General features: G+C 19.2%; 4 protein-coding genes across 4 annotated transcripts; 3 read left to right on the forward strand and 1 right to left on the reverse strand.

The window, feature by feature from the left end:
* Nucleotides 1-1,777: 1,777 nt before the first annotated feature.
* Nucleotides 1,778-2,957, forward strand: MKS88_000231 (uncharacterized protein; the record flags this gene model as incomplete). Its single annotated transcript, XM_067219230.1, has 2 exons — nucleotides 1,778-1,798; nucleotides 1,926-2,957. The coding sequence occupies 2 exons, from the start codon at nucleotides 1,778-1,780 to the stop codon at nucleotides 2,955-2,957; spliced, it is 1,053 nt and encodes a 350-aa protein (XP_067070428.1).
* Nucleotides 2,958-3,387: 430 nt separating this feature from the next.
* Nucleotides 3,388-4,320, forward strand: MKS88_000232 (uncharacterized protein; the record flags this gene model as incomplete). The annotated part of the gene is made up of 1 exon (XM_067219231.1): nucleotides 3,388-4,320. One exon carries the CDS (start codon nucleotides 3,388-3,390, stop codon nucleotides 4,318-4,320), a length of 933 nt encoding a protein of 310 aa, XP_067070429.1.
* Nucleotides 4,321-8,151: 3,831 nt separating this feature from the next.
* MKS88_000233 (uncharacterized protein) lies at nucleotides 8,152-9,106 on the forward strand (the record flags this gene model as incomplete). Its single annotated transcript, XM_067219232.1, has 2 exons — nucleotides 8,152-8,184; nucleotides 8,651-9,106. 2 exons carry the CDS (start codon nucleotides 8,152-8,154, stop codon nucleotides 9,104-9,106), a joined length of 489 nt encoding a protein of 162 aa, XP_067070430.1.
* A 3,073-nt stretch (nucleotides 9,107-12,179) lies between these two features.
* MKS88_000234 (uncharacterized protein) lies at nucleotides 12,180-13,053 on the reverse strand (the record flags this gene model as incomplete). Its single annotated transcript, XM_067219233.1, has 2 exons — nucleotides 12,180-12,845; nucleotides 12,967-13,053. The coding sequence occupies 2 exons, from the start codon at nucleotides 13,051-13,053 to the stop codon at nucleotides 12,180-12,182; spliced, it is 753 nt and encodes a 250-aa protein (XP_067070431.1).
* Between the last annotated feature and the right edge of the window lie 785 nt (nucleotides 13,054-13,838).

The following is a 13,838-nucleotide window of genomic DNA, read 5'->3' on the forward strand; positions in this document are numbered from 1 at the left end:
ATAAATTATATTTACATATATTTATAAAATATATTCAAAAACATAATAAGTTATTTTTATGTATATTCTACTATATACTGTTATTAAATAATATATTTTAAAAAAACATTGAAAAAAATATATGATATTAAAATAAAAAGAACAGAACATTGAACAAATAAATTTTATATAAATAAATTAATGCATAAAAATAATTTAATATATAACTCATTATTATAAATTATTTACTAAATATAACCATAATAACGCAATTTTATATGTATGTTAATCAGTAACAGAAATTTATAATTAGTATATTTTTGTTTAATCTTCCGATCGTTCTTTATCTCATATGTACTTATTTCAAAGGAAACATTAGAATACGTAATAATATATGTACGTATTAATATAATAACCTATGTTGTTGGTTATAAGTTAAAACTTTTCTGCAATTTCATTTGATTATGCGCGTCATAAAAAGAATTATAAATAATATACAACTTTTTTTATTTTGTATACTAAATAAATATTTGTTATAAAAAAAAATTTATTTTATGATGGTTAAATGTATAAACAATCAAAAAAGTATATAATGTATTTTTATTCTACTTATTAGAATATATCTATCATAAATTAATGAAAAATAATTACAAAGCTTTATTATTTTTTGTTTAATGTAATTTAATATATTACTCTATTTACATTCAGTTATTATTTTAATATTTTTTATTACAAAATTATAATATATTTTACATTTCTTCAACAATATATTATAAATTATTTTGTTGTAATTATTTATTAATTATATTTCATAGTTATAATAAGCAGCCAAGCATATTTTTATTAATTATTACACCAAAATATACTTTTCGTTAATTAAAATATTGTCTAAATAAAATGATTCTTCTATAAAAGTGATAATTATCCCATAAAAAAGAAAATAAATCTTTAATAAAATATACTTTATTAAGATTATTCTACTGAATAATATGTATCAGAAATAAAGAAACTTTGGATTGAGTATATAAATATAATATTAAGTATTACAGTCACATTTTAATGATAAGTACTTTCCATAGAAATAGCAACAATTTAGTATATTTTATATATTATTAATACTGATTCGTACTTACAATGTGGTAAGTTTTTAAAAATTTTTAAAAAATAATTATAACACTATAAATGTCTCTACCAAAAATAAATAAAAAAAAATAAGAGAAAAAAAAAAAAATATATATATATATATATGGTATCCGTACTAACAATGATTTGGTTTACAGATCATATATTCCTGGAAAAAAGTAAGAATATAAAAAATTGTTTACATTAATATAGAAAATAATACATATATTTATATGTTTGTATTTAAAGAAAGAAATTTATTATATAGATTGATGATATTTTTACAGATTAACTTTTATATTACATGTTGATATAACTTGTATGTACTTCGTTATTGTTAATATCTTGACTTTTTTTTTATAAAGAGAATATTATTTGTTCATAAAAATATATAAATTGCTATGCATTCATATAAAAATATCGTTAGAATTTATCTCCATTTATAATATATTAACATATATTAAAAGCAGATAAGAAGCGTACAAAATAAATAGTAATGTATTCAATTATTTTGTAGGAAAAACTTAAATTCTTATGAAAATTATTATTTTATAATTTTTTATTATATAAAAATATTAATTTAAATTTACACTAGAAATAAGTAAAAAGATACCAATTTGTATTTTTATTTCAGATTATTATATTGAACAAACTTCATTATTAACTTAGAATCCATATGGATTCTTGTTTTTCCTCGGTAATATTCATTGCTTTTTATGATGCTTAATTTTATTTATAAGGAATTTATAATAAAGAAAATGTTTATACATATCTAATTTAAAAATTATACCTTATATAATTTTTAATAATTTTTTTGTTTTTAGAATGTTCCTATTTTCGGAAATGATGCGTGGAGATTCCGTACAAAACCTGAATTTAAAAAGATTATAACACATGTACAAGAAAAAACTAATTCCTTGAAAAATGAAAAAAATAAGCAAATTTTCCGGCGTGTATGCCTAGAATTGGCTGAATATCTAATTATGAAAAAGAAAGAACCACCACCTTTTGAAAGACAAGATAAATGGGAATTAGCACTGAAGCACTGGTTACAACAATACTATAAAGGGCAAAATAAATATGGCATATGTCCTATGATTATGGAAGAAGAAGATAAACAAATTTTACAATTAATACATGAAGCAGAAGATTTCTGTGAGGAAAAAAGAATAAAAAAACCAGAAGAGCAATGCCTTAGGAATTCACTTGCTAATCCAAATAATTGTGATAGTAATTGTTCTAGTAAAATTATTGATTATAACACTTGGATTACAGATAGAAAGAACTATTTCACCAATAATAAAGAGCACATTTATCAAAAATGCAAAAAAAAAAATCTAATATTACCATTTCCAAATAATTCTTGCGACGTAAGTAAGCCAGAAACATTTCAAAAACTTGCCGATTGCAAGCCTTTCGTTCCACCTATGCAACATGAAACTGTACAAACAAGAGAAAAACATACAAAGGAACAACAAGATTTAAATGAATTTCAAGAGAAACCTCTACAAGAATCTATGAAGCAAACAGAATCGTTAAGTAGAGACCAGCTTCAACAGACAACTCATCCTCAACATGTTGAAATAACATTAACTGTACCTCCGAGTATAAAAAATAATATTGGTGAGCAAAAAGTCGTCCAAGAGAAAACATCACTTCTCGGTATAAATTCCGAATTCCCATCTACAGAAAAAGTGATAGAACCTATATCATCTGGTACAGCTTTTGAAGTCACAAAAACAAGTGGTATTGTACAAACACCTGCATCACCCCCTGAAGAATCAAAATACGTCTTTACTGCTTCTATTTTCCCTACATCACCTGAAACTCCAGGTAACACCAATGCTTCTTATTAAAGTATTTTTTAAATAAATACACTATATAATATATACATTAAAAAAGCTATTACAGATGCAGTAGGAAATCCAACCAATACATACATATCATTTCTTTCAATAAGCTTTCTATGTATTATTGTATTTACCCTTTTAATTAAAGTAAATCTAAAACTGATGTATTAAAAATATTATAATAATTTGCTCAGTCTAACAATTTATATTATAAAAATATTTTCTTTATAATATAGTATGGTTTACTAGGAAGGTTTAAAAAAAAAAAAAGATCAAAAGAAGACAAGTGCATTTTCTGAGAATATTACTATCTTCATTTTCTAAAAAAAAAAGTGAGTTTTTATCACATAATTACGTAGAACACTTAACATGTTATGATAAAGAAATAGTAAAAAATATAAAAATACTTGAACACAATTTGAGCAAAGATCTAAACATGTCAAAGCAAAAAGATAGGAGCAAAACTATTATAGAAGTACATATGGAAGTACTTGAAAAAAAAAAAAATGAGGAATGGGAATCTAGAAAAGTAGAATTTTTAGAAATATGCCTACAAGAGCTCTTAGAAGAGCAGTATGGTACAAGTACTAATTTAACAAACGATAAAATAATGGAAAATACTAAAAATAATGATGTGGAAAATCAAATAATTCTATGGAATAAATGGATAGAAAGATATAGAAATCTCAGTGAAAAATTGAAAAAAGAAGAATGGTTCACTAATTTGAAAAATGAATGGAAAACGGAACAAGTTTATTTAAAAAAAAGTGAAAATTTTAAAACGATATTGTCAAATAAAAATCGTAAAATTCGTTTTATAGAATGGCAAAAAGATATATGGCGACATTGGATATCAAGAAAGGGTATTATTATAAAACAATATTTGGAACATGACTGGTTAAATGGGTTGACAAAGGAATTCCTTAATATAACAGATGAATATAAAAATGAATCACTAATAAATATGGAAGAATTAAAGCACAAAGGAAGTTATGAAGAAATATATAAATATATTAGAAAAAAGTTACTAGCAAAACTCTGTATACTCGTACTTATAATGGTACTAGAAGAAAGCAAAAAAGAGGAGGACATAGAAAATAGGGAATCATATTTAGATAATTTTATAAATGAATGGAATTCAAAGGAAAATTCAGATAAAAAACCAGAAATCGCAGAAAGAATAATTGAATATAAAGGAAATGATTTAGAAAATAATAGAAATAAGAAAATCCATGATCATATAGAGAAAAACAGCTACAGGACCGATATAGGAAATTGGATAAGAGATGATATCGCATATGAAAATTCTATAAATAATGATGGAACAGTAGATGAATCCGTTAAAACATCAGAAAAATACATTTTATAAATTCATAGGCATAAACCTAAAATATATTTGGATTATATTAAATAGAAAGAATCTGTTAACGAAAAATATTATTTAAATTTTGTAAGCTCTGATGGAACTAAAAAAAGACTTGTAATGTTATGCTCAATATAAAATAGTTATGCAGTCGTTAAATACAAAAATTTTGATGCATATATTTTAAACATATTTGAGGTATATATACTTAATTTTTTTATGTAATAATATTTATTACATGTTAGATTAATGCTTGATCAATAAAATTAGCAAAATGTTAGCACATATATATATATAATTAATATTAATATTTTTCTGAAATATTAAGCTTTAGAAAATTAATATATTAAAAAATAAAAGAAAGGAAAAATCAATAGTTTTGTGATTCCATTTTTTAATTAATATAATATTGTTACTTAAATTTATATAATTATTTATTATATGTACTCCATTAATACTGATTGTACAGTTTACTTCACATTTAGAAAAATAATTATTTTGTATACTTTATATATGCCTATTATTTGATTTTTTATGTATTAATTAATGTAAATAAATTAAAAAAAAAAAATACGTTGGAACGCATGAAAAATTTATGGAAATACATACATAATTTATAAAATTAAATATATTATAAAAAATATATACCACGTACTTTATGAATTTATGATATATTTTTATGAGTTAATGAATGTTCTCACCATTATAGTGTTCATTTATTATAAATTTCGAAATCCTTAACTGTTATATAAATAAGAATTTGTTTGGTGAATTTTTATATATTCCCAAAATGAAAAAAATGTATTTAAAAATTCTATCTCATAATAAAAAATTTAATTTTTTTTCTAAACAAATATTGTAACTTAAATGAAAAATGTCCACAAATATATATATATATAGATAACATTAAAGTATTTCTTTTGTTTTATATAAATTTTGTTAAAATATATTTAAAAATAAGTGAAATTATTAAAATGAATAAAATATAATAATAATTATATTATTCTGAATATATCGATTCACCTATATACCTGTATTTATTTTACAATTTGGATAAAAAATATAAAACTATATATAAAAAAAATTCTTATGGTTTTGTTATTATTTTTTTTATGCATTATAATTTATTATTATTTTTGTGAAATTAAATAAATAAAATAAAAATATATAAAAGTATTTAAATTAAACTGTACTAAATTTATATATTTCATCATTTATTTAAAATGAAATACAAATTAAACAGAATAAAATTATTTTATAGGAATTTCAAAAAATATCATATATTTTTTCTTTTCCATTTTCGACTAAATATCTATTTTGATTTTTATTATATTATATTAATAGAAAATTTTTTTTACATATTATTATTCCATTTTAACTAGAATTTATAAATATTGATTTCCAATCTTTTTCTTTTTATCTTTTTTGTACTTATTTAATAAAATTGCTGTTTATTATTACTTTTTATATACTTTTTTAAATTATCTATCTATATATATATGCATATTTATAAAATAATATAATATTAAATCTACGTGTGAAAATATAAAACTCATTTTTATACGTAATAATTTTTTACTGTTACCATATACCATAAAAATAGGTAGATTCTAAATTTTAATTTACTTTTTTTTATTAGGTAAGAACTATAAAAATATAATTTTGCTTATTTTTTAAACAATATCATTAAAACAGTAATAATATTAATAATAAATAAAAAAAAAATATTATTCTTACTTAGCTATAGGTATTACAAGCAAGATATACAATGCTAACAGAAATATAAATTTATCTTTGTAATATAATATACTTATAACATATAAAACAAATATATAATGATATATTAATAATATTTTATTAAGAAAATAATTATTTTTATTTACTATCTATACTAACATTATCCATGTTTTAATAATTTTTAATGAATTTAATGGAAATTAAATATTCTTATTTTATATTACATATAATAAAGATATAGTTCTCCGAAGTATATCAGTTTAATATAATTAAGGCGTTTTTCAAAAAATACTTTTATGTTTTATAATATGAGATATATATCACTTATTTATTTAAATAATATTGAGTATACATTACATGAATATTAATATGTACGTTGTCTTTTATTTTATTTATTTGTTATGTAAACTTAATTTTTTAACTATAATCTTATAAACATGTTCTAAGAGTATAAAATATATATTAAATATGAGATATTATAAAAGCATATTAATGTACATAAACTCATGAATATATTTATAATTTAATATAAAACTTAAATAAGAAAAATTTAATGTAGTGAAATATGCAACGCTTATTAATAACTATTTAACTTTATTAAGTGTATCATTTATGTAAAAATAGAAAAAAAGTATATTAATATATTAAATAAAAAAAATAAAACAAGAACCAAAGAATATTCTTCGTAAAATAACTTTAACATATAATTATTTTAACGATTATAATAATTTTTCCTCCATATTAACTGTACTTTGTTCATAAAGAATAAGACAATTAATTCCATATATTAAATGATAATAAAAAAAAAAAAAAATTGTTTTTTTTCATTTTTTAATTTTTTTAAAACACATTTGATTATATGTTAAATATATTAATAAAATTAATATATAACTTATAATTCATATATTATAGTAAATATATATAATAGTAAACTTTTTAGAACAATAAATTATATAAAAAAAAGAATAAATAATTTAATAATATTTTCTAAGTACCTTGAATTAAATGTTATTGTGATGTTGAGCACATCTAATTTATAATATTGATAAATAAAATAGGAGTGACATATACATAAGTGCAAAATATTACTATATTAAACTTCGAAACTAATTAATTATATATTGAAATAAAAACTCGTGTCGTAAAAAAGATTACTAATAGTGTGTATACTCTATAGATTATAATGATAAATTTTGATTGACATATTAATCAGTATTTTTGTTATTCTACAAGTACAAATGATTTCAATTATAAATATTACTGAAGCAATTACGATAAATATTAAATAATTTTTCTTTTTACTCGTAATATATAAAAATAATTATTCTATAGTATAAACATATTTACATATTCTGCATACATTTATATATCTAATATAAATATATATATTATCCCATTATGAAGGTTTTAATGTAGAAAGTAAAACTCTAACATCTGTATGTAATACAATGGAGAGAATTAATAGATTATATTATAATTATACGATATAGTCTATATATGAATACTATATTTATAATTAAAACAAATTTTTTGAGGAAGTATATTTTTATTTTGACAAAAGAATACTTATTATTATATGTTATATTTACATTCTAGTTAAATTCCTTCTTCATTTATTTATATTGTATTATCAGTAATATTGACGAGATTGAATTTATTAACGAGTTATTATATTATTATAACATATAATAAAAGTTAGTTGAAATAATATGAAATGTATTTACTTAACAATAAAAAAAAATAATAACAAAATAAAAGAGAATATTCTATACTTTATAAATAGTTAATACATATCTATTTATAATATTTTAAAAGTTCAACAAGGATCCCTAAATAAATATTACAATATTATCGGTAACTTATATGAACGTACACTAAAATTAATTTATTTTTATGTATAAAATATTATTATATATGTCTCATAGGAATATAAAAAATAGAAAAACATATATTTCTTTATAATTTTCATTTAGTTAGAATAAAGTTATCCTATTTTTCAAATTCCCATATTATCAATTATGTGGCTTAATAAATAGTATACGAGCTATACTAACTTATTTTAATATTAAAAAAAAAATAAAGAGGACATTATATCAAAAAATGTTTTTAAAATTCTATTTACTAAAAAAAAGAGTACATCATATATACACATATTATATATCTGTTTTTACTTTTACAAAGATTATCAAGATACCAAATTAATTATTTCTAATTATTTCATATATACTTACACATAATGGTATCCGGAAATCCATGAGACAAGGTAATATTTATTTATATGTTATAATAATTATATGTACTATTGTATTCAACCATTTGCTGTTCTAGAAATGACATAAATATATATTTCATGAAATTATTATTTTACTCATATATTATAATTATATTTTTTTAATTTTTAAAAAAATTCGGTTACATTATTTCTTAAATATAAATATTAATTTAATGATCCTATGTCAAATTTTGATAGAGAACTGAGTGGATGATTGACTAAAATCCTGGAAGGTATTGCGGTTCTGAAAAATATAATATTTTTAAAGCTTCTGATAAGTATATCACACTATGCTAAGAGACTGGTGTATATTTATTTAAAATAAAGAGAGAATATTCTGATAGAGTGAAACGTTGTAATTACTTAAATTATCGGATAAATATAGAAGAAATATACAACAGTAGTTCTTTATTATATCAGAAGTATAATAAGTTTTCAGACGACATAGGTAATATATGTAACAATAAACAAGGACAAATTAATTCTGTTATTTTAGAAAAACTTACAGAACTATATAATTTATATGAGGGCCTTAGAAATTTTACATATAGAAAGAATGATGCTAGAATTTGTGAAAATCCTAAAAAATGTTATGAATTTTATGTTGAACATTACAAGGAATGTGAAGAAATAGTAATGAACGAATTCTGTGGAGGGTTAAGCAAATTTAAGAAAACATACGATGAAACAATGGGAGATACAAATATATATTCTCATGTACCAAAAAATTTAGCACCTCCAAAGAGTTATGCTTTCGCTGCCAGTTTAACAATAACTTTCTAATTATTATCAAGTTTTACCTTATTTTTTTTATATAAGGTTAATAAAAATTATACTTAATATGACCAATATTTTATCACAATAAATATATTCATTTTTACAAGTAATTACCGAAACAATAAAATTATATTTTTACGAATATATATATATATTTATATTTTATATAGTTTACTCCAATGACATTGGGGTTAAATAGTAATTTAAAAAGGAGAAAAATTATTGAACTTGAAGAAGATAAAAAAGGAATAATAGTATCCTTAAAAAACATCCATGAAGTAGTTGATAGAAATTATGATAGATTTTTCATAATATAAGTTATCAATCTCAAGGATGTCCTTAATACAAAAATTACAGTTTAAATTATTTGCAACAGAAAAACTAATACTCAGTGGTATTAAAGCTACATGTTTGTAGAAATTTATTAATAAATAATATTAACTAAAAGTAAAAAAATGATTAAATATTTATGAAAATTACAATAATAATGATATATAGATTACATAAGGAAAGGAGTAACATAAACTCAATAATATTATAAGATTCACTAGCATGAAAATACATTTATATATTAGATTTTATTTAAAATGCATAAACAATAATTTTAAAATTTAAAAATACAACACAAGATTATTCAGTAAAAATTGATTTTCTTACAGAATAATATGAAGTAATGATTATTAACTATGCACTAAAAAACAAAGGAAGAAAAAGTAAACGCATAAATATAAATGATAACATGTATTATATTATTATATAAAAAGAAAAAGAAAAAACATAAAAACCTCATTTAATATATAAATATTAAATACATTTTATTTATAAATAGATTTATTTTAAGTTTATATTATTACTTATTTTCTTTGAATTATATAGAATTAAATATTTTACAAATTAAACACAAATTTTAACGTTTTTGCTATTATTTTATAGATACAATGTAAGGCATTGTACTGAATATATTTATAGATGACTGTAAAAGAAATTTATTATAGTGTTGAATAATATTTAAATAGATACAGTGCTGGTCATTATTTAATAATTCACAAATATGTTTTTCTGTATCATTATTCTTAATTTGTTTGTTTGTTTAATAACTCTTATTTATACAAAATCTAAGTTGAGTAGACAAATAGATATATAATGAAAAAAACATATGTGAACTTATTTTTTAATTATAAAATTTCCAATAATGTATATTACAATAGCGACGAAAAGTATTTATAGTTCTAAGTTTCATTTTTATTTATTTTATACAAAAGGAAAAACATATAAAATATTCCCATAAATATAATATAAATTAACAAGATAGTATATAATGAATCAGAAAAATTGATATGTAATTCTTATTTGCTTGAGATTTCATTGAAAATTTTCACTTTTGTAATCTTCATGAAAATCATACACATAACTAAACATTATATTTTAGATATGGCCACTATTATTTTTTGTCATATAAAATATTTGCTTGTTGAACTAATACGTGATATTAAAAACTTCTAGTATAAGTTATTTTTAATTATTACTCATAATTATGTATATCCTTGAATTTCAATATATATCTGAAGTTATGATATTAATATAGGCCTGAGATTTTTTGTATTATACTTAACATAATATTCAAAATAATAAAGCAAAAAATATATACTACTGTAACTATAATAACATATTCATGTGATATTGATATACCTATATAAAAAAAAAAAAAAAAATGTAATTCAAATCATTTTATAATAAGTGAACATTTAATATTATTTTTCATAATTTCTTTATAATAATCATACATTTAGTAGAGACAAAAGTTCTCAGAATTAGGTACATACTTCTAATAAATGCAAGGACACTAATTATTTTATTACATTTTTTTAATTATTTTTTTTTAATTGCACTCTATTGATTTTGTACACTATATATATATATATATATATATTATATATATATATATATATATATATATATGCAGATACACTGTTAACAACATAATAATATATAAAAAAATAATAAAGTAATACCTCCTTATTTATTTAAGTAATATCAAGTTGAAATATTAACAGAATTTATCTATAAAAATTATTAACTTAGCGCACATTAAAATTCAACGAATGGTTAACAGTTTATTTTTTATAACGAAATAATTAAAATAATAAAAAATTAATTTTATTTATATTTTAATAATAAAGGATTTAAATAAAAAAAGTCCATTTATATATCAAAAAAATATTTTTAAAAATCAGGCGTTATTACATTTACCCTTTTGTTATATATATACAAATATAATTAATTTCTTAATTCATTGAACTTTTTTCCTTTTTTTTTAATACAGAATTAATTTCACATTTAATAATATATATATGCTAATTAAATAAAGTAAAATAAAAACAGGAGGAAAGATAAAATATCAACCGTAAGACCTAATCTCAAAATCTTATATAAAAGAGATATTATTTATATTATATTTATTGCATACAAATAAAATAAAATATCCATTAAAAATTTGTTTTAAATAAATATTATTCATGATATTTTTATGATAAAACTTATTTTGTAGAATAAATATAAACTGTGTTTTTACTCTTAAAAACAAATATAACGATGCAAAAAAATGCAATTAATTCGTTTCATTATACACTAACCATTGCACATTTATTTTTAATCTTATAATAATTGTACATTTTTTTATTTGCTTAAGACACTATCATTTAATACCAAGAAAAAACTACAAATAACTATGACACCTTTTTTAAATAACAAATATATAATGACACAGTATATGAACAAATTTATATAAATCCCCTTTTACTTAATACTATTGAGGATATATATATATTTCTTTAAAAAAATCTTTTTGAATACAGAAATATATATATAAAACATAATATTATGTAAAACTAAGGATATACTTTAAACACATATAAAATAACATTAAAATTCTCAAATTAACAAAAAAATTTTAAGTGTATATTTTTACAGTTGTACATGAAAAGGGCCAGCAAAATAAACATTTTTTTATGTAATTTAAGCAATTATATATATTTTTTCCATGTGTTTATATCACTTAGGAAGTTATAGATATTAATTGTTACAAAAAAAATACTTTACGAAAAGAAGGATATGCCGTATTATTTAATTCGCATTTTTTATATGTTAGCTTTACATCTCTGAAAATCTTTCTGCCTATATATATCAATGCTATTAAAACTATTAATCCTAATATCAAAACCACTATAGTTCCGTTACCTATACGAAACTCTATAAAAGATGATTTTAATGTACTAAGATCACCAATTTTTATAAATTTTAAGAATAAATATATAGCTCCAGATAACATAATTAAGCTACAAGAAGCACAGAGACCTTTTAATTCTTGTAATATGTTTTTTCTTAAAAACTTAAAATCAGCATTAATAATATCCCTAACTTTATTTTTATAATATATTTTGTCTAACATTCTTTTTTTTGAATATGAATTTTCTCTGTTGTGCAAAGAAAACTTACTTCTCCTATATTCTCCATAATTTCTTAAATTATTTAATGAACATTCATTTCGAGTTTTATTTTTCTCTTTATATACTTTTTCATTATTAGGTATATATTTTTTGTATTCTGCATTATTTGGAATTTCTTCTTTTATCCATACAATATTTGAACACGTTCCTTGTTTATTCTTTGCTAGCAAACGATAATTTCTTGCAAATAATTTGATATCAATATTATTCTTTTCATTCGAACATGTATAAGAGATCCTCTAAAAAAACAAATATTCATAGTTTAAAAGTATAAATAATTTTATTATAACAAAAAGTATTAATAAAGATATACCACAAAAAATATGGATAATATATATATCCTTATAGATAATATCATACCTTATCATCGTAAAAATTACATATCAAAGTTAAAAGGAGGAAAGTACATGCTTTAATATAAAAGCGTAACTTAATTTTATCTTCCATAACATAGATTTTTAATATTATAATATATTCAGTAAGAAAAAAAATAACAGTAATACAATATTCTATTAATTATAGAAGATAGGATATTTATTTTTTCAATTTTATATTAATGTCTTTTATTTTTTCATAAATGTATAATTAAAATATTTATAATTCTAATACATCTTACAAGTTACTCAAAGAAAAATAACTTTAAAAATTCATTAAAAAATTTTTAATGCTATTTTTAAAAAACAATATCTCATTATTATAACATAATTTGCATTCATTTATAAATATTCAAAATATATAATTTAATTATTTAATAGAATTTTGCAATTAAATAATTTATGCATTAATTCTTTCAAAAAAAAATAATAATATAAAATATCAATCCTTATTATTTAAAAAAAAAATGAATTTATTCGCAATGTAGATTATAGAGAATACTTTTTAAAAAATATTAAAAAAGAATAATTACTTATATAATTATTTTTTGCATATTAATATTCCAATACTGTGGATATAATATTCTGAAAAAACGGTAATTACTGTTAAATAATATTAACTATAATAGTAATATAGCAGTAGCAATAATATATAAAAAAGGAAATAAATATACATATCTTGATGTTATAAAAATTATAAAATTTGAAATATATATTTTTATATATTTAAAAAAAAGATTATAAAATAACACACGAATATTTAAAAAAATATATAATATAAAATTCAAAAAAATATATTTTTTTAATATTTGTACCATAATACTTCAAATTCTTAATTTTTTAATAAAGGTTAGTTTA

Source organism: Plasmodium brasilianum (assembly GCF_023973825.1).
Source record: "Plasmodium brasilianum strain Bolivian I chromosome Unknown PB_00_08, whole genome shotgun sequence".
NCBI classification, from domain to species: domain Eukaryota; phylum Apicomplexa; class Aconoidasida; order Haemosporida; family Plasmodiidae; genus Plasmodium; species Plasmodium brasilianum.